At 38.8% G+C, this 20,008-nt stretch overlaps 1 protein-coding gene across 1 annotated transcript in view; it reads left to right on the plus strand.

The window, feature by feature from the left end:
• The window catches only part of LOC103110390 (fatty acid desaturase 2-like protein FADS2B), a 36,649-nt gene that overhangs the window by 3,459 nt on the left and 13,182 nt on the right, over positions 1–20,008 (plus strand). Inside the window, exons 2-6 of the mRNA XM_007519562.2 lie at positions 349–459; positions 4,733–4,930; positions 7,007–7,108; positions 14,535–14,660; positions 18,193–18,253. Of these exons, the coding sequence (XP_007519624.2) occupies positions 349–459; positions 4,733–4,930; positions 7,007–7,108; positions 14,535–14,660; positions 18,193–18,253 (598 nt within the window). The remainder of the gene's footprint in view (positions 1–348; positions 460–4,732; positions 4,931–7,006; positions 7,109–14,534; positions 14,661–18,192; positions 18,254–20,008) is intronic.

Here is a 20,008-nt window from a genome sequence, read left to right on the forward strand (position 1 = left end):
GGGATAAGGAACTGTGTTTACTTGACAACTGTCTTGCAATTCCTTATTTCCCCAGTAAAGTGATTTATAAAGTAGAAATAAAATAATCAGTTGTCTCTTTCCGATGCTTGATGTTAACATGCATTCACTGAACTTGTCCAGTGCAGTAATACATTAGTAGGTAGATCCCCAATGGGAAGCATCCCAAGGGCAAATTGATTCAGTCAACTTAAAGTATCCATGTGAGATCACAAGCAAACCTTCTATGAAAGAGTTTGTGCTACTTCCCAAAAGGGACAGAGGCCAAAGTAGTGAAAGGGACTGATCTGTGAATAAGAATTTCTTTTCTAAGTTCTCTTTGGCTTACAGGATGTCTTCAGAGCCATGCATGATCATCTGGACATTGTGCAATTGTACCAGAAGCCACTACTCATTGGAGAACTTGACCCAGGAGAACCCAGCCAGGAGAAAAACAAAAATGTGAGTGAGGTCTCAGAATGGGCAAGTTGTGGAGGCTGAATGCAGGGGTAAAGTTCACACCTAGCCTATAATTCTATGAATGTCAACTGTGGTTGACCTGCGGTTACCTGAATGAGTGGGTTTTCCATATTTCCAAAGAGCATCATTGAGATTAGACCCTCAGAACTCTGAAGGCTCTGCCATGCAAAGGACATTGGGGCCCAGTACCAAGCATTAACTCCATATTTTTAAGTATCTACTTCAGGTCAGGCAATTCATACATGTAATTTCTTTTTCAGTGACTGCTTTCAATTATCTGTTTGATGTCTGTGTTGGTTGTCTGTTAACTGGTGTCATATGACAGAAGAAACTGTGTCCACTTTTCTCATCCTCATGTCTTATTTGCACAGACAAATATAATAGAAAAAATAATGATTAAAAAAGAGGAGTAGCCAAACTGTCTCTAAGACTTTGTGAGAACTACAGAGGATGGGATGAAAAAGGAAGCACAGAACTTGCCTGGTGGATGTGACACTTAACTCCCATGTAATCTGATAATCATGTGAAATATTAAAAATAAAATAAATGGTCATCTGTACAGCATCATCCATGTACAATAGAATGAACTCCATAAATAGTTGTTGAATGAAAACTGGATGCATTCCAATCATTGTGTTTGATGTTTGGGGCATTTATAGCTCAGGAGGAATAAATTACTTCCCAAACACCCACAGCTGTTGAGCTGTACAACTATAACTGCAAGTCACTGCCTTTTGGTCACCCTTCCCTAGGCATTCTCAATACAGAATAGCATTCTTCTCTCTCCATTCCACAGTCCACCTGAAATGCAATCTAAAGGTGGACACTGAGGCTTACTCCATAGGTCAGTGGGCATCTTCTAACTCTGTGTCAGGAGACAGAGTTACATGAAGTCAGGGGCTGAAGACTTTAAACTCACACCCAACTCTGCCACAAATGGTATGAAGTTAGATGAGTTATACCAAACATCTCTGTTACTCAGCTGCTCTCTCTCTGAAATATTACAGCAACAATAGTGATTGGGAGATTATTGAAAGAGTTAAATGGATTCAAGAATTTAGAACCATATCTGGAGGTTAATAAACACTCAATAAATTGTACACACTATCAATGTTGAGACAGATAGTTTATAAACTTATATAAATGTCCCCATCATTTTAGTCACAAAACTAAGTGTTAAAAAGTAAAAGGGGGAGGGAGAGATGATGTAAGGTAAGACACTTATTACTATGAATTTTCTCTAAAGGAAGATAAAATTCCAATGATAACCAAGACCTATAAACATCTGTTACCTAAAAAAAAAAAAAAAATGCCCTCCCAGAGTGAAAGTCTACCATATATTTTCTCTAAGTAAATGTGCTAGGTAGAGAGAAAGAACCAATAGTTAAGAATAAAATTTAATATCAGGGAGTGTAGGTTAAAATATGGAATCTGTTATTGACTTGCTATTATTTTAAACCAGTCACTCTTCCGGATTTTGATGATCCTTCACATGGCACAATAGGTTGATTACAAAAGATATCCATGCTGGAAAGTATTCTATAGATGCCCTCTTTCAATTATCAAGGCCATTAGGACCCCAAAGACTGAGAGAAACTTGACAGATGGGCTCATCCAGACACCCCTTAGACAGTAGCATTTTTAAAAGTACATCAATGAATTCTTAAATGCTGTTTGGTTTTTTTTTGTTTCTAGAATTATCATTTTTTAAATAATTCTTTTTATACATTAAAAGCTTCTCCTTTCTTAAATCTGACCAATTCCACTCTCTTTCTGACATCCTGGTAACTTTTCCAATTGTCTTGGTTTCAAAGCCATTGTAGTCATCAAGCTAAGAGTTGCCTCAAGTCTGTATAAACCCACATACATGCATACACCCTGTGTGTCTATACAGGGCCTGCACTTCTCCCTCCCACTTGCTGACACACACCAACACCACTGAAACAGGACCCTAATTCTGAGTGAGCAGAAACAAGATCTATTATCTATTGAGCAACTTATAAGAAAATTTCCCTTTTACTTAATCTAAATGGATCACATTTATTTCTGTTCATCTTTTCCTTTTTAAATGTTTAAAATTGTTTGGTCAGAGGAACAGTGATTTACAGGACAGTTGTCACAGGAATACAGTCTCATTATTCTATACTAGGTGTCTGTGCACTGATACCACCACCAACTGATATACCAGTACCTCCCAAAAGTTTGTTTTTTAACTTAATGCACATGAGAATGGGAGAATTGAGAGAAAGAGAGAGAGAGAGAGAGAGAGAGAGAGGTCAGGACATCATTCTGGCACATGTGGTGCTGGGAATAACATTGAAAACATGTGGCATGCAATGCCCATGGCCAGTGGAGAAGCAATTACAGAAGGCAATTCCCACCTTCAACACCCCAAAAAGAGTTTTGGTCCATACTACCAGTGGGGGTGTGGGGAATGATAGGGAGAAGATGACCAGAGGGCTCTGTACTCCAACTCCATCGGGACCTGAAGAAAGAAGAGGAAAATGGGAGGGATATTTGGATGTAGTAATAGGTATATGTGTAACTTGGAAAGGAAGAGAAGATGGAAACTTGAGCAAAAAAATGGGAAAATATATAGAATATAGACAGTGTTGTAGAAATAATAATTAACTTATATCTGAAAGCTTAAGAAAACTTCTATAGCTTCCAGTGGAGGGATTAGAGATACAGATCTCTAGTGATGGTTATGATACAAAGTTGTTCCCCTGTTATCTTGTAATTTTGTAAACTAACGTTAAATTACCAATTAAAATGGATATATATGCATATATATTCAGATAATTATAGAAATAATAGTCAAACCATATATGTGATGATGAGAGAAGCACTACAGTTACCAGTTGAGAGAATGGCGACACAGTGCTTTGGTGGTGGGAACAGTGTGTAATTGTACCCTTGTTATTATGTACTTTAGTAAATCAGTAATAAAAAATAGGAAAAAAATTAAAAAGAGAGAGAGAGACGCTGTGGCATGTAAATTCAATGTTCTATCAGTCGAGACATTACTGAGATACCCAGACTCAATTAGACAGCAAAGTTCCCCAAATCTTAATCAAATATCTATCAGTTCCTGAAATCATACTGATACATACTTCAAAAGAACTATTGCTAATCATGGACCTAAAGGCTGGAATAGTGCAGATGAAGAATTGGGGGGGTCTCTGTTTTGGAGATATCTAGTAGGCATATTTTAGTTATAACTGAAAGGACCTTTGGCTATATTAGTTTTTTTTTTTTCCTGAGCATGAAATCTGATATGCAGGTAGACCCAAGCTATTGTCTAGGGAGATGATGTCATGGCTGGAAAAAGCACCAGAAGACTGAATCAGGGAAGAGAGTAACTCCCAAATATGGGAAAGGTGTATAAACATTGTTGACTGTAAACCCCATTGATTTGATGTGATCTGGGGCCCATATTTCAGCTTCGGAGACTATGTGACCTCTGCATCCCTGTAGATCTGAGCTCACATTCTGTGATCATGAGTAGGAACATTTCAAGCTGTCCCAATACAGGACCACAGTTTGTTTGCACTTATATGTTAGTTCTCTTTTCAGCCACCCATTTCCAGATACTACCATGATACCAACCAGACTTCCCTGGACAGACAACCCCACCAATATATCCTGGAATTCAGATTCTCCATAACCCCACCCCACTAGGGAAAGAGAGAGGCAGGTTGGGAGTATGGATCGACCTGCTAACCCATGTTCAGTGGAGAAGCTATTACAGAAGCCAGACCTTCCACCTTCTGCATCCCACAATGACCTTGGGTTCATACTCCCAGAGGGTTAAAGAATAGGAAAGTTATCAGGGGCAGGAATGGGATACAGATTTCTGGTGGTGGGAATTGTGTGGAGTTGAATCCCTCTTATCGTATGGTTTTGTCAGTGTTTTGTTTTTATTTTAAAAAATGCCCATCTTTCTAAGGCTCTTATGCAACAAATAAACATGTAATAATAAAAAAGGCATATCTCTCAATGAGGAAGAAAAAAAGAATATTAATTCTAACTGAATACTGTTTGAGACCAGTTTACAAAGTATGAGGCTTTCTTGAGATGGGGGAAGTTATAAACACTACTTTTTTCAAAGATTTTATTTGCCTTGTTCTTAATTCCATCCAATTAAGTTTATCAGCATCAATAAATATATAGGCCAATAAAATCACTTAAGAATCATGTTTATTTGTGTTCCCTTTTCCCAAAGTAACTAAATCCCTGGATATTTATTCCACAGGCACAGCTGGTGGAAGATTTCCAGGCACTGAGGAAGTCTTTGGAGGCCATGAAGATGTTCGATATCAACCTGGGATTCTTCTTCCTCCATTTCTGTCAGATCATTATTTTAGAAACTCTGGCTTGGCTAACAGTGTATCATTTGGGCACAAGCTGGCCAGTAACAATATTCATTTCCATTATCCTCGCAATATCTCAAGTAAGTAGTCATCCTTAGCCCAGGGAATGACTCTAAGAGAAGGCTTGGAATTTTTGCTTCTCTATTGAGACAAATATCAACTATTATCTGATATCATTCAACACCAGAAATTCATCAGAGCTTGCTGAACCTCAGTTACCTTGCGGTAAACTAGAAATTGCATGTTTGTGGAAATATTCTGGGGACTAGACAAGCTAATGTGCAATGAGTAATAATTGACATATAATAAAAAATACATATAATAAAAATACAGTTGCTACTTTAGCACAAGTTCAGCAATTGAAGTTCTGTTCTCAAACATGTAAAATTCCTCTCCTTTTTTGAAAATATTTTATTAATTTTATTAGAGAGAAATAAATACAGAGATACCAGAGCACTGCTCAGCTCTGGCTTATGGTGATGCTGAGGATTGAACCTGGGAACTTAGGGCTTCTGGCATAAGAGTCTTTTGCAGAACCATTATACTGTCCCCCCAGCCCTAATACTCCTCTTTACTGTATATTCATTTTTCATCCAACACTCATAAATGCATAAGAACATAGGAACACTGACATAAATAACAGCATAAATAACTAGGGGGACATTTGATAACTTTGTTTAATAAGGTATAAACATTTGAACAACACTTTCTCTGAACCCAAAGGGAAACACATGACCCTTGCCGCTGGGAAACTGTCATCCAGTGGGGGGGGGGGGGGATTTTACTCAGGTCATCAAACACACTCCATGACAGAATGGAAGAGATGTCAAAGAGTGGTACAAGCATACTGTGTTGTAATAGAAAGAGGCATTTAATTATGATGGTAATAGTTGGTGGAGCTCTCATGAAGAGGTAAGATTAGTAGGTTTCTAGATTCCAGATTATTTTCTCCTCCTCTTCTCCTTCTCTTTCTCTCCTCCTCCTTCTCTTCTTCTTATTCTCCTTTTTCTCCTCCTTCTTCAACTTTTTATTGAAAATCCAACTGGCTGGATTTCTGAAAAATAACTTTGGAAGAAGGAAAAAAGCAAACATTTGATTGGTGTGTTACTTAACCCTAGCACTTTGCATATTCTTAAGTTATACAACAGCTACACAAGTCAGGTATTACTTTCTGTTCTTATCAGACAAAAAACGAAGACTCAGAGCTAATGATAATTGGCCAAGAGCTCTACAGTGTATAAGTGGTGGTGAATGACTTAGAATACAAATCAGCTGTTGTCTAAAGACTGAACTCTTTCCTCTTCACACCAAAAAGTTTTGAGAGTGGTAAGGAGGGCATTCTGGACTGAAAGCTACCTGCATAAAAACATAGAGTGAGAAGAGTATATAAATACTGTTAACTATAAACCCCATTGACCTGACCTAGGGCCCATGTTCATTCATATTTAACACAAGAGATTATGTAACCTTGGCATACCTGTAGGTCTGAGCTCACATTCCTTGGTCATAGCTAGGAACACTCTAGGCTGCACTTGTTTCAGGACCAACCTTCCTTGAATGGCAGAGTATGTTGACCCAGCCTCTATTCAGAGTGACACAATTTCTACTACTGTTATTCTACATTGAGGACAAAGTGCTGTAGAGACCCACATGAGATGTTGTTCCTGTTGGAGATGCCCAATGATCATGTGGAGAGAGTTGTGTTATAGGTATAGGCCCATCATATCTATGTGGGAACCCCAAAATTCCCTGACTAGGGCTCCAGATGACGGAGTGGTCTTGTAGTGACCATGTCAAGTGGAAAAGTAATTACAGAAACTAGACCTCTGTACCCATAAAAACCTTTGGTCTATAATTCCAGAGGGATAAAAAATAAGGAAGTTTCCAATGGAAGGGGTGGGATACAGAGCTCTGTTGGGGAGAATGGTATGGTATTGTACCCTTCTTATCCCACAATCATGCTGATCATTATTAAATCTCTAATAAAAAAGGAGGGGAAGACAACACATGTACACAGTAGAAAAGTAACTTGACATGGGAGAGGTGAGATGAGATGCCCTCTATTCTCAAATGGGCTCCTGAATCTACTCTTGGGCTCATTTGTTAATTCCTTCTTGAGGTCCCAACTTCTCTGACAGTAACTTCCTCTCTCCTAGGCCCAGTCTTTTTTACTGCAGCATGACCTGGGACATATCTCCATATCTAAGAAGCTCAAGTGGAAACACCTGATGCAACGATTGGTGATGAGTAATTTCAAGGTGCAGGATGTTTACGGGGCAGGATGGGGTTCTTGAATAGATTTTTTTATTTGATTGTTATACACTTGTTGTTGCGCTGAAATTTATTTATTAGTTTATTGAGTGAGAAAGAGAGAGATACAAAGAGAAACCTTTGTAGAGGGAGGTCAGAGCACTGCTCAGCTTTGGGTTATGGTGGTGTTGGGGATTGAACCTGAATAGATGTAGTCTCTTGCAAAACCATTATATTGTTTCCCCAGCCATTTAGTTTTTGTGGTGAAGAAACCAGTCTCCATGTTTGCTTGACTTTGTTCTCATCTCAGTAGGAAATATTTCTGCAAAGCCAGAGAGAAAGCTTAGCCTGTTAAGTCTTGTCCCTGGGTCCAGCATGGGGCAAAGTCAAACTATAAACCTGAGAGAAGGAATGAGAGCTAATTGGGGTAGGGAGGACCAGTGCCAAAGACACAGGAACTTTATTTCTGAGTCTCCAAGATTTATAAAGAAGGCAAGCAGTTCTACACACAATACAAGATTACACAAGGTATCATCATGATTTACTGGCAGTTAGTTAAATATCAATCAGTTACTGTAAAGATCAATCGGTTATTGTAAAGATCAAGTGGTTACTGGCATTTGCTTACTTTCACACACTACTCTATGATTATTCAGCAGCCGACTATTGTTCCCTAAGATTAATTTCTCCTGCCAAAATCAGCAGAGCACCAACAGGGGAGTTGCAGGGGTTCACTCAGAGGCCATGGTTTTCTTTTGCCATGCTTTCCCCCTCGGCATCCTCATTTATAGCAGGCCTGATAGAGGCTCGCCTTCTGGTGGTCCCCTACAGTTAAGAGTGTTGACTTGCATTCCTGAGACCTGGTGGTCACATTCAGTCCCTGGCACCATCTTAAGCCAGAGCTGCACAATGGCTTGGTCTTTTTTCTCTCTCCTTTCCTCTCTCTTTATTATCAGCAAAGAAAGAAAGAAATATAGAAAGAAAGAGATAAAGAATATATATTGCAATATAAAGATATATATAAATATATTGCAATATAAATAATATATATTGCAAAGAAAGAAATATAGAAAGAAAGAGATAAAGAAAAGTGAATAAAAGAAATATATATATATATATATATATATATATATATATATATATAGTGTTTTAAAAATGTACATATGTCAATCAGGGATCTGGGAAGTAATTCATCTGCTAGGATATGTACTTACTCTGTGCAAGGACCCAGCCTCCAACCCTGGAACATCATGGTTGTCCCACAACAATACAGGGAAATCTTCAGGGATGGTGCAGTTGTGGTCTCTCTCTCTTTCTCTCATCTTCTCTCTTCATCTCTCTCTCTCTCTGACCCTCTTTAAAATAATGAAATCTGAAAACTTCCTAGAAGTAGTGGAATTGCATATACAAAACATACTAACACTGGGGCTAGGTAGTGGTGCACCTGGTTAAGTGCACATAATACAGTGCACAGTGACACAGGTACAAGCCCCTGGTCCCCACCTACAGGGGGAAAGCTTCATGAGTGGTGAAATAGAGCTGTGGGTGTCTCTTTATCTCTCCTTCTCTAACTCCATCTCCCCTCTCAACTTATACCTGTCTCTATCCAATAATATATACTTATATATTGCATATATAGTATATATATATATATATATATATATATTACTGTAACCACATTTACACAAAGGATATAACCTGGAATATAAGGAGCAGGAAGATTTTTCAAAGGCATCTGAACATCCATTGCTGAGAGAAAGGGGATTACAAGAAGTTTGATTCCTCCCAGAAAGATGAGGCTGTAAGAAACTGAAAGGACATTCTTCTTCTTCTAGCGTTTGCCCTTCTTCCGTAGCCAGTCAACAGGTCAGGTTGAAAGCTGTCAGGAGCTGCTTGTTGCTGGCTTTGAAAGTGACTGGGATCCAAGTGGATTCAGTCGGCTAGGAAGGATCATCAGTTTCCCCAATGAATGGGTACTCACGGCATGCACCACGAGAAGGTCGATCCAATGCATCCCTGAAAGGACATGATGCTAAAGAACAGATTAAAAATGAAGAGAAAGAGAGAGGGCAAGGAAGGCCAGAGAGTTGTCCTCTAGTCATATCACGAGTGATCTACACAATGGTCTTTCCTGCCTGAGGCTCAAAGGAAGGTCTCAGGCTCGATACAAGGCCCCACCATAAGCCAGAACTGAACAGTGCACTGATTAAAAAGAAAAATGAAAGTTGAGGGATGAAAACCCAGTCAGTTGGGAAAAGTAGGTGGTCTCTTCCTTCAAACATAAGCTCCAGTGGGATAAATATGCTCTCCTCCTGTGAAACACTACAGTTTGGCACCTAGCAGTGTGCTTTACACATAGTAAGTCTACAATGCACATTTTTTAAATTTTTATTACTGATTTAATAATTATCAGCAAAACTGTAAAGTAAAAGGGATACAATGCCACACAGTTCCCACCACCAAAGCCCCATGACCCATTGCCTCCATTGAAAGCTTCCCTATTCTTTGTCCCTCTGGGAGCATGAACCCAGGATCATTATAGAGTGCAGAAAGTTGGAAGTTATGGCTTCTGTAATTGCTTATATGCTGTACATGAATATCGGCAAGTGGATCCATGACATAAGCCTAGTGGGGCAAGGATCTGGAGAGGTGGGGTTCCAGGACACATTGGTGAGACTGTCTGCCCAGAGAAGTTGAGATGGAATCATAGTAGCATAACTTGGTACCTGAAAGGTGATAAGTTATAAAATAGTACAAGATGTTTAATAAACTGAAACTGAAAGGTGGGAATAGAGCATGTGAAACTAGGCTTTTTCATGTGGGGAGAATCTAGGAAATCCATTTTAGGTATGTTTCAAGTTGCTCATGATTTTATATTTTTTCCCTGAGCAAAACAGCTAATATGCAGGTGGAAAAGAAGTACTGAATGGAGAGATAGTGTCAGAGTTGAGAGCAGGACTAGGAAACTCTATCAGGGGAGATAAAAGCTCCCAAATATGAGAAAAGTATATAAATACCATTAACTGACCTATGGCACATATGTGCTCATATTTAACACAGGACCCTGTGTAACCTCTGAGTACCTGAACAGTAAGTGCAGGAATCAACAAATGAATGAATAATCTGGCCTAATCCAGGTAGCAGTCCAAGATTGCTAGGAGTGGCTTCAAGCCCAACCTTCAAGAATATTCACTTCTGACCTTGAGTCACATCCTCTCCCTGGTCCTTGGTGTTCTCACCTGTAACATTAAGACTTTGCCTGGGTCACTGCTTGCTATGAGATTTGAGGATTTGGTGACTATCTCTTCTAGCCTCAAAGGGGAAAACATATCTATGAGACTTTCACTAAACCAAAATATTTTATAACAGATAGATTCGAATCTTAGAAAACAGATGGGTAGCCTACTGGATTTTTTTTTTTGCAATGTTTTAGATCAGATTGTAAGAAGTTGGCAAAATAGTTCACCTGGATAGAATACTGGGTTTGCGGGAGTCGGGTGGTAACACAGCGGGTTAGGTGCATATGGCGCGAAGTGCAAGTACGGGCTCCAGGTTCGAGCCTCTGGCTCCACACCTGCAGGGGAGTCGCTTCACAGGCAGTGAAGAAGGTCTGCAGGTGTCTATCTTTCTCTCCCTGTCTCTGTCTTCTCCACCTCTCTCCATTTCTTTCTGTCCTATCCAACAATGTCGACATCAATATCAACAACAATAATAACTACAACAGTAAAACAACAAGGACAACAAAAGCGAATAAATAAGTAAATATTTAAAATAAAAGAACACTTGGTTTGTCAGGCACGCAACTCAGGTTCAAGTCAGAACCCCATAGAACTAGGAGAAGTTTAGGTGCTGGGCTGTCTTCCTTTCTCTCCTTCTGTCTCTGTGTTTCTGTTTCTCTCTACCTGAAAAAGATCTCCATAGAGATAAAGCCATGGTGATGACAGTAGTCGTAGTAGTCATAGTAGTCATAGTAGTAGTAGTGGCAGTAATAATATGGGTTCAACCCCCCAGTTCAGCCTACAATGGGAAACTTCACAAAAGGTGGAGCAGTGCAACAGATGTCTCCTTCTCTATCTTCTCTTCCCCTCTCAGTTTCTGTCTGTCCTAAGAAAGGAAAAAGAAGAAATGAATTAAAAGTAATTATAAAAATAATTGATTAAATTATAAATGACTGGGGCCAGGCAGTGGCTCACGCAGTTAAGCACACGCATTACACGGTACAAAGACCTGGGTGGGTTCAAGCCCATGGTCCCCACCTTCAACAGGTAAGTTTCACAAGTAGTGAAGCAGGATTGCAGATGTTTTTCTGTTCCTCTCTATCTCACTGTCTCCCTCCTCTTTCAATTTTTCGGTTTCTATCCAATCATAAATAAATATTATTAAAAAATAGTAATTACTTAAAATAATCTAGGTTTTTTTTGCCCTGTTTCTAGTTGTGCCAACTGAGACTAACAGGTTAAATAACAGAGAGTTGGGGTGGGATTTATTTTAGATTCTATCAGTCCCACAAGTTGTTAGAGTGAGCGCTGTGTTTCATCTTATGTGATGAGTTTTATTTAACTGGTATAGATACTGTTCACCTGGGGCTGGGTGGTACTGCAGTGGGTTAAGTTCACATGGAGCAAAGCACAAGGACTGGCCTAGGTATCCAGGTTCCAGCCCCCGGCTCCCCCCTGCAGGGTAGTCACTTCACAAGCTCTGAAGCAGGTCTGCAGGTGTCTATCTTTCTCTCACTGTCTATGTCTACCCCACCTCTCTCCATTTCTCCCTGTCCTAACAACAACATCAATAACAACAATAATAATAACCACAACAACAAGGGCAACAGAAGGGGGGAAAAATGCCTCCAGGAGCAGTGGATTTTATGGCACAGGCACCGAGCCCTAGCAATAACACTGCAGGCAAACAAAATAATAATAATGAAAACAAAAGTATATACTTCTCTACTGGCTATCTAGTTTACAATATCTAATGACCTGCTCAAGGATCCCCGTTTGAGCCCCCAGCTCCCTACCTGCAGGGGGTGGCTTCACAAGCAGTGATGCAGGTCTGAAGATGTCTGTCTTTCTCTCCCTCTCTCTGTCTTCCCCTCCTCTCTTGACTTCTGTTTGTCCTATCCAACAACAACAAGAGCAACAAAACTGGAAAAAATAGCCTCCAGGAGCAGTGGATTCGTACTTCAGGGAACAAGCTCCAGTGATAACCCTGGAGGCAAAAAAGAAAGCAAAGAAGCTGCTGAGCTGATGTGCCTTACTTCCCATGGATCCACTTTAGTATCTCCAGAGTTCAGTGGCTCTAAAGAGAGAGAAGGAGGGGACAAGATGGAGCCAGTTGCTTTAGATAAGACTCGTAATTACTCTAGTCACATTCATGAACTATCAACATCTGCTCCCTGACCCATGCTAAGTCAGAACCTCTCTTACTTATTTTTTATTTTCACAGATAATTATTGGCTAGATGGGTACATTCAGTAGAAGAGGATTAGCATGTTGGTCTCAGGATTTAATTGGGTGGGGGGTTGAGTCAGCCAAAGTGATCCTTCAGTTCTCTCTCTCTGTCTTTCTCATAACTAAATACACCAAACATGGTAGGGAAAAGGAGTAGAAGTTGAATATCTCAGTGTGCCAACATATTATATAAAGCAGCTCATGTCTTCCCAAATGACCCACAGAGACTAAGGACCTTACACTATATTTACTGAAATGCAACTGAACTTCAAAGAAGCTAGATAATTTGCCCAAAGTGACAGCAGTATTTAGATACCTAGCATGTAAGACTAGATGATATATTTCTTTTTTTTTTTTTTACTCCATTAAAACTTCCAAAGTTGAATTCAGAGAGCTAAACTCAAAAACACCGAGATCAGAGATGATTCAGGCTTGGCATTAACTAATTTTGTGTTAGTCAGAGACAATGTATTTGTAATTATTTTTTTTTACATAGCTCTACCTTAAAATTTTATTTTAATTGAAGTAAGATTGCTTTGCAACATCTTGCTACTTTTTCAGAGTACTTATTTATAAATCAGTACCTCTATATGTACTGATTGTATATAGATATAAGTGATATATATTAGAGATAGATATAGATGATATGGGTGTATGTGTATATTGGGTTTATGTTTACCACCATAATTAGTTTTTCTTCTTCTTATTTCTTGTAGTTTCCAGGCTTTATGCGTGCACAATCTCAGCTCCATACTCCCTTTTTTGTTTAGATAAAGAGACAGAGAGGGAGAGAAATCGCAGTACTAAAGATTCCTCTGCTGCCATAGCACCTCTCAGGCGATGCCAGGACACCAACCTGAAGCTCAACCTGTCAGTGATGTGACTGGCACCCTTCTTCCCAGTGTGACCTTCCCAGAATTCTAGTTTCCACACATCAACCCACAACCGACCTTTTATATGAATTACTTCTTCTGTGCTCCTGCTTCTCCCTCTCCTTCTAGAAACCTGTAGTTTATTCTTATAGTTTAAAAGGTTTTCTTCACTATTTATTTATCCCCTTTTGTTGCCCTTGTTGTTTTATTGTTGTAGTTATTATTGATGTCGTTGTTGTGGATAGGACAGAGAGAAATGGAGAGAGAAGGGGAAGACAGAAGGGGGAGCAAAAGATAGACACCTGTAGACCTGGTTCACTGCCTGTGAAGTGACTCCCCTGCAGGTGGGGAGCCGGGGGCTCCAACCAGGATCCTTACACCAGTCCTTGTGCTTGGTGCCACCTGCGCTTAACCCACTGCACTACTGTCCAACTCCCAGTTTAAAATTTTTTATAGCTGAATAGTATTGTCTTGGAGGTGTGTGTGTGTGTGTGTGTGTGTGTGTGTGTGTGTGTGTGTGTGTGTTTTCACATCACCTCTGGGTATGCTTCCAAAATGTATGAAAACTCTAATTCAAAATGACACACGCACCCCCATGATTTGTCCACAATTAAAGTGCACTTACTTGTCCTCACTATTTTTCTGTGAGAACAGTGAAGCCAGTATATGCAATGATCTGAGTCTAGCTTCCTTAACAGACCACTCCCATATATTCAAAACATTCATTAAAGTTGTATCCTTGAAGTCAACTAAAGTCTTAGAACTGTGATTTCTTCATTCGTAAAACCGGGGGGGGGGGGGGGATGCTCTAGCTTCATTTTTTTTTCCTTAATGAGGATCAGAATTCAGAAGGTTGGAGAATCATTTCACTTTTGATGGGTTTTTATGATTTTCACTATCAAGGACTTTAACCTGAATTTAGTTTCTGAATCAGGTAACTTAGAATCTGTAAGTTCTGAGTCTCTGTCTGATGAATTGCCTGTGAGCTGCCTGCTGAGGCATTTTTGAGCAGCTCAAATATCTTGTATTGACCTTGGAGGTGCATGCAGAAAACTCTGATAGAGAAGGACATGGTTGGAAAGAAATCCTACATCTTATGAACTCTCTCTCCTCAGGGCCTATCTATAGATTGGTGGAACCACCGGCATTTCCAACACCATGTGAAAACAAACATCTACCCCAAAGATCCAGACGTTGATGCTGGTGCACTTTTTCTACTTGGGAAAACACATGCAGTCAAGGTATGTTTTTCTGGCCCCTAGAAATAGCTCTTGAAATATCAATAGCCTTGTTTCAGAAAGACCAACTAGGGAATTCTAGCTTCCAGAATATTCTGAAAGTATCTCCCATGTTTTAAAGTACAGGAGATAGAACTGAAATAACAGAAGTTAGTGTTGGGAAAACAATATAGGGAGATAGATATGAGTCACGTGACTCTAATCTGCAAGGGTACAAACACCTCCAGTAGAAATATAACAACCCATACTAAGTATCAGAAGGATCATATATAAATGAGATTAAACAGGCTTGCTGTGGTCTGGGAGGTGGCGCAGTGGCTAAGGAACTGGACTTTCAAGCATGAGGTCCTGAGTTCTATCCCCAGCAGCACATGTACCAGAGTAATGTCTGGCTCTTTCTCTCTCTCCTCCAATCTTTCTCATTAATAAAATAAATAAAATCTCTTAAGAAAAAAAAAACAGTCTTGCTGATAGGTGGATCCAAGCCCAGTGACCTTCACTGTCTCTGAGACAACGCAAGCTAATATTAGATGATAAAAAACAGATGACTAAGGTGAGAGGTGAGTGTCCAGTGCTCAACAAGGTTATGAAGACAGTCACTCAGGGAAGACTAATCTCTATATTCAATTATCACAGAATCACAAAAACCTGAATGTGTAGTCAACCTAGTGAATTATCACTTGTTAGAATAGACTGCTGTTATTTTTCTACTCATGTTTATGTTGGTTCATTCATTCAATAACCACACAGTTCAATGTCATGAGAGACACTAAAAGGTCACACTTCTAGTATGGATTCCTTCACATCTGAAAAAGGAGAAAAAAGTTAACTCCAGAATTCCTCATTGATTGTTTTATTTATTCATTGTTATTGGCATCAGAGTTATCGCTGAAGCTTCATATCAGTACTACTAATCCACTGCTCCTGGTGGCCTGTTTTTTTTCTTTTCTTTTTTCTTTTCTTCCCTTCTTTTCTTTTTTTATTAGCTAGGACAGAGAGAAATTGAGAGGGGAAAGAGAGATAGAGAAGGAGAAAGATATAGATAGATAACTGCAGGCCTTCTTGACTATTCATGAAGCTTCCCCCCTGCTGGTGGGGAACAGAGGCTTGAACCTTGGTTCTAATGCAGGACAATGTATTATAATGCTTAACCAAGTACACCACCATCTGGCCCCAATCAGTTGTTTTTTGTTTGTTTGTTTGTTTTTTAGCTTCAGCTTTAAGTGCCTTTTACAATGACTTGCAAGCAAGTTGAGTCTCTGATGCCTGTCAATTTCTGTGAATAATACTAACCATCAATACTCTGACGTTTTGATTTTCTTAATTTTTTCCCCATGATCAATAGAGATTTTTCACATTCTAGTTCATGAAGCAGCTTCACCTGCTTCTCAAGTGCCTTCCCAAAAGCAATATTCAATGCATATATGATACAGCATTATGTCAAAACACATCCTTTCTGTTTGGCATCTGAATTCTCGTTTCCATCCAAAACCATGCAGTTGATTATGTGTTGTCCAACTTATTCCCTCCTCTCACAGTTTTGTTCTTGCAGTCTAGGATTTCGTATTTCTTTTGTTCATTCATTTGCTTTATATTTTCAGCTACAACATAAAAATGAAAATCATACCATCTTTAACAAGAGCTGGAGGCCACCTCTCCAAGTGTTACAGCTGCTGCTCTCTGGATATACTTATGAGCCTGACGGGTCTATGTAATAGCTCAAAGCTTACACTTAAAATTATCTAAAGTCAATGATCAGTTTTTTCATATAAAATGTCAATAGTTATTATAATCTCTGAAGTTCCCCTTTCATCCTATTTTACTGCCTGTATCTTTACCACTTTCTTAAGATTGTTAAGAAGCACTATTGCAGCTTGTTGGTGTCAGGCCCTAGAATATTCTAGAAGATACAGATTCCTCCTCAGGATTACTGATCCGCACCAAGGCTTCACTTGGGTTTTCCACCTACCATCACTTTCCATCCACTTCCTTTTCCATGTTTCCTACTACTTAAATATAAATGAGTTTTTAAGGTTAATTTTAAATGGTTTTTAATATTCTATTATCAAGATATTTCTTGATATCCTTAACAATGAGAGAAAGAAGGACCGTCTTAATATGAGAAGTTTACATATAGAAAGAAAGTACAACAGAATGGGGGAAAGTAAGTCAAATACAAGCCGTAATATTACAACTAAGTTAACATGGGAAAAATACCATGGGAGTAATTTTTATTAGAGATTTAACATTTTTTCAGTATTATCTAGTTCCTGGAGTAAAAGCAATCTTTTCTATGCTTCAAATCAGGATATCCAATATCTTTGTGCATGAATCAAAGACTAAATTCATCAAGGGAACAGTGGAAAATGAATCAAATCCCCAGTAGTGAAATGATATATAATCTCATCATAACTTAGAAATAGAAAAAATAGCAGCAGGAGATCACTAATGAAAACAAAGAGGAGAAAGGATGACGCAGATGGGAGGAGCCATGCTTGTGTCTTTCATCACAGGTTCCCTCAATAAATATCTGCTGAATGAATTACTGTGGGTAAAGACTAAGATTCAAGATATACTCTAAATGCCATATAGAACACCATAGTTAAATGAAAGACAGAGAAAGGGATCAGAAGTTACCCTATTCAATCACCACTACACAAAATGGGGATTTCATGGGAATATAACAATAGTTAGTTAAATCAACATCATAAATGGGCTAATCCATCCATAAGGAAGTATGGAAGGTTTTCCTACACTTTTTCCCAATTGCCAGGATTTCGCTGCTCTAAATCAATTCTCTCAAACACACTCTCTCTCTCTCTCTCTCTCTCTCTCTCACACACACACACACACACACACACGGAGAAAGAGAGAGAGAGAGACCACAGCCCACAGCACCAAAACATTCACCAGTGCAGTGGGGAAGGTGACAGGCTTGAACCTGTGTCATAAGCATGAGAAAGTAAGCGCACGATTCAAATGAGCTCTTTACAAGGTTTTCTTTTTCCAGATTTAATTGAAGCAAAAAGATACCAGAATTATTTTTTTACCATCTCAGTTCTGTCCCTTTGATACCTCAAATTTGGCAGCAAATGAATCAATGATTAGAATTTGATGCCTCTTGGGGGTTGGGCAGTAGCACTGTGGGTTAAGAGCACATGGTGCAATGCATAAGGACCAGCTTAAGGATCCTGTTTCCAGTCCCCAGCTCCCTGTCAGGGAGGTGTCACTTCACAAGCAGTGAAGCACGTCTGCAGGTGTCTATCTTTCTCTCCCTCTCTCTGTCTTCCCCTCCTCTCTTGAATTCTTTCTCTCCCATCCAGTCACAATAATAACCACCACAACAGGGGCAACAATAATGGGGGAAAATGGCTTCCAGGAGCAATGGATCCATAGTGCAGGCACTGAGTCCCTGTGATAACTCTGGAGGCAAAAAAAAAAAACTGATGCCTCTATCCATAGTGATCTTAGACAAAATATAGAGTTGTCCTTGAGGCATTGTCTCCTATTTAAGTTTTGTGGTCTCTCCATTCAGTTTGGCAAGAAGAAAATCAAGTACATCAACTATGAAAAGCAGCACTTGTATTTCTGCATGGGTGAGTCACCTTGGCATCACTCTTCTTACCATCTATCCTATTTCCTTGAAGTGCCACGTCTGAGTTGTGAGTAGAATCATCTCACACAGAATGCATTATTATTCAGGAAAGGAGGAGACCTTATTTTTTACTTACTGAGGTAAAAATCAGACCAGGAAAGTGGAAAATCAAATAGAAATTAGACCCAGCATCTTTTGACTATGGGTACTGGACAAGAAAGGAGACAGTTCATTAACAATGGATGGCAGGAAACACTCACCTGGTCTTGCATCCAGGACTCTCATCCTGAAAAGACTAAACACTTTAAAGAAGAAAATAACAGAGGAATTTTTGTATAATAAAAAGAGAAAAAAAGTGCTGAAGTAGTGAAAGTATGACAACAAAACTGAGATAGAGTTCAGGAATAAAAGTTACCTAGAACATTTTCTTTTAAATATTTCTATTGAGGGACCTAGAGCATTTCTTTGTAGAAGGAAGTCAGCTGTTTCTGTGACTGACATACCGAGGAAAAAGGTTTTTGGGGAACAAAGACTGAAGATATCCATGGGGCCAGATTGGAAAGGGAGAATATGGTAGCAGATGCCAAGAAAAACAATGACAAACAAAAAATACTTTGCTCTTAATTAAAATTAAAAAACTGATGCTCACCAAGTAGGATTCTATTATTTATTCCATCCATTATTTTTAATTGATTTAACCTAGGTTTACAATTATATATAGTTAACTTTAACCAAAGTAATTTCAGCTCTAGCTTATGATGTTGCAGAGAGAATTGGGCTTGAGACCTCAGGGCCTCAGGCATGAAAGACTTTTTGCATAAACATTATGTTATCTCCCCAACTGATAATATAAAATCTTAGGGGTGTAGTTTCATATATATATATATATATATATATATATATATATATATATATATATATATATGTGAGTAAAACTTGTTACTACACCACTAAAGTTTCAGTGTCTTTACATTAAACAGACATCTCTGGTTTTATTTATTTTTACTTGTGTACTTAGTTATTGCCACCGAGTTTATTGGTGGAGTTTGGTACCTTCATGAAACCACTGCTACTGGTTATCATATGTTTTCATTATCTTCTATAAATGATACAGAGAGGAGAGAGAGATGAAGAGACAGAGACAGAGAGACAGAGAGAGACCAAGTGCTTAACCCTGGGTGTTCACACATCATAACATACTCCCCTCTTCTTGTGCCCCCCTTCATCCCATCTAATAATCACCATGGTTTGCCCAGATATAGAGTTAGTTTTACTATTATTACTTTTTTTGCAAGACTACTTTAATAATTTCTATTCCACATATGAGTGTAACTATCTGGTAATACTTGTCTTTCACTTCTTTTCTTATCTCACTTAATATAATTACCTTGAATTTCCAATATTTTATCCCAAAAGGCAGATAACTTTTTTAATATATGAGTAGTAGTCCATTGAGTATGTAGCCCACAGTTTTATTTAGTCATCTGTCAATTAAAATTTAGTTAAGTTCATATTTAGACTATTATAGCTATGAATGTAAAAATCTGAAGTAAGAAAAGTTATATTGAACTCCAAAATATGCTCATCTAAACCATGTGTATTCACTTGGGAAATAAACTAAACACTTCTACTCAACAGTGTTTACCAACCAAAAGTAATGTGGCCACCAGTGGGGTAATTGGCAATGTCTAAAAAAATTTAGATTATCACAACAGAGGTTTTAGATGGCATCAGGATCCAAGGACTAGAAACTAAG

Source organism: Erinaceus europaeus, chromosome 17, assembly GCF_950295315.1.
Source record: "Erinaceus europaeus chromosome 17, mEriEur2.1, whole genome shotgun sequence".
In the NCBI taxonomy this organism is placed as follows: domain Eukaryota; kingdom Metazoa; phylum Chordata; class Mammalia; order Eulipotyphla; family Erinaceidae; genus Erinaceus; species Erinaceus europaeus.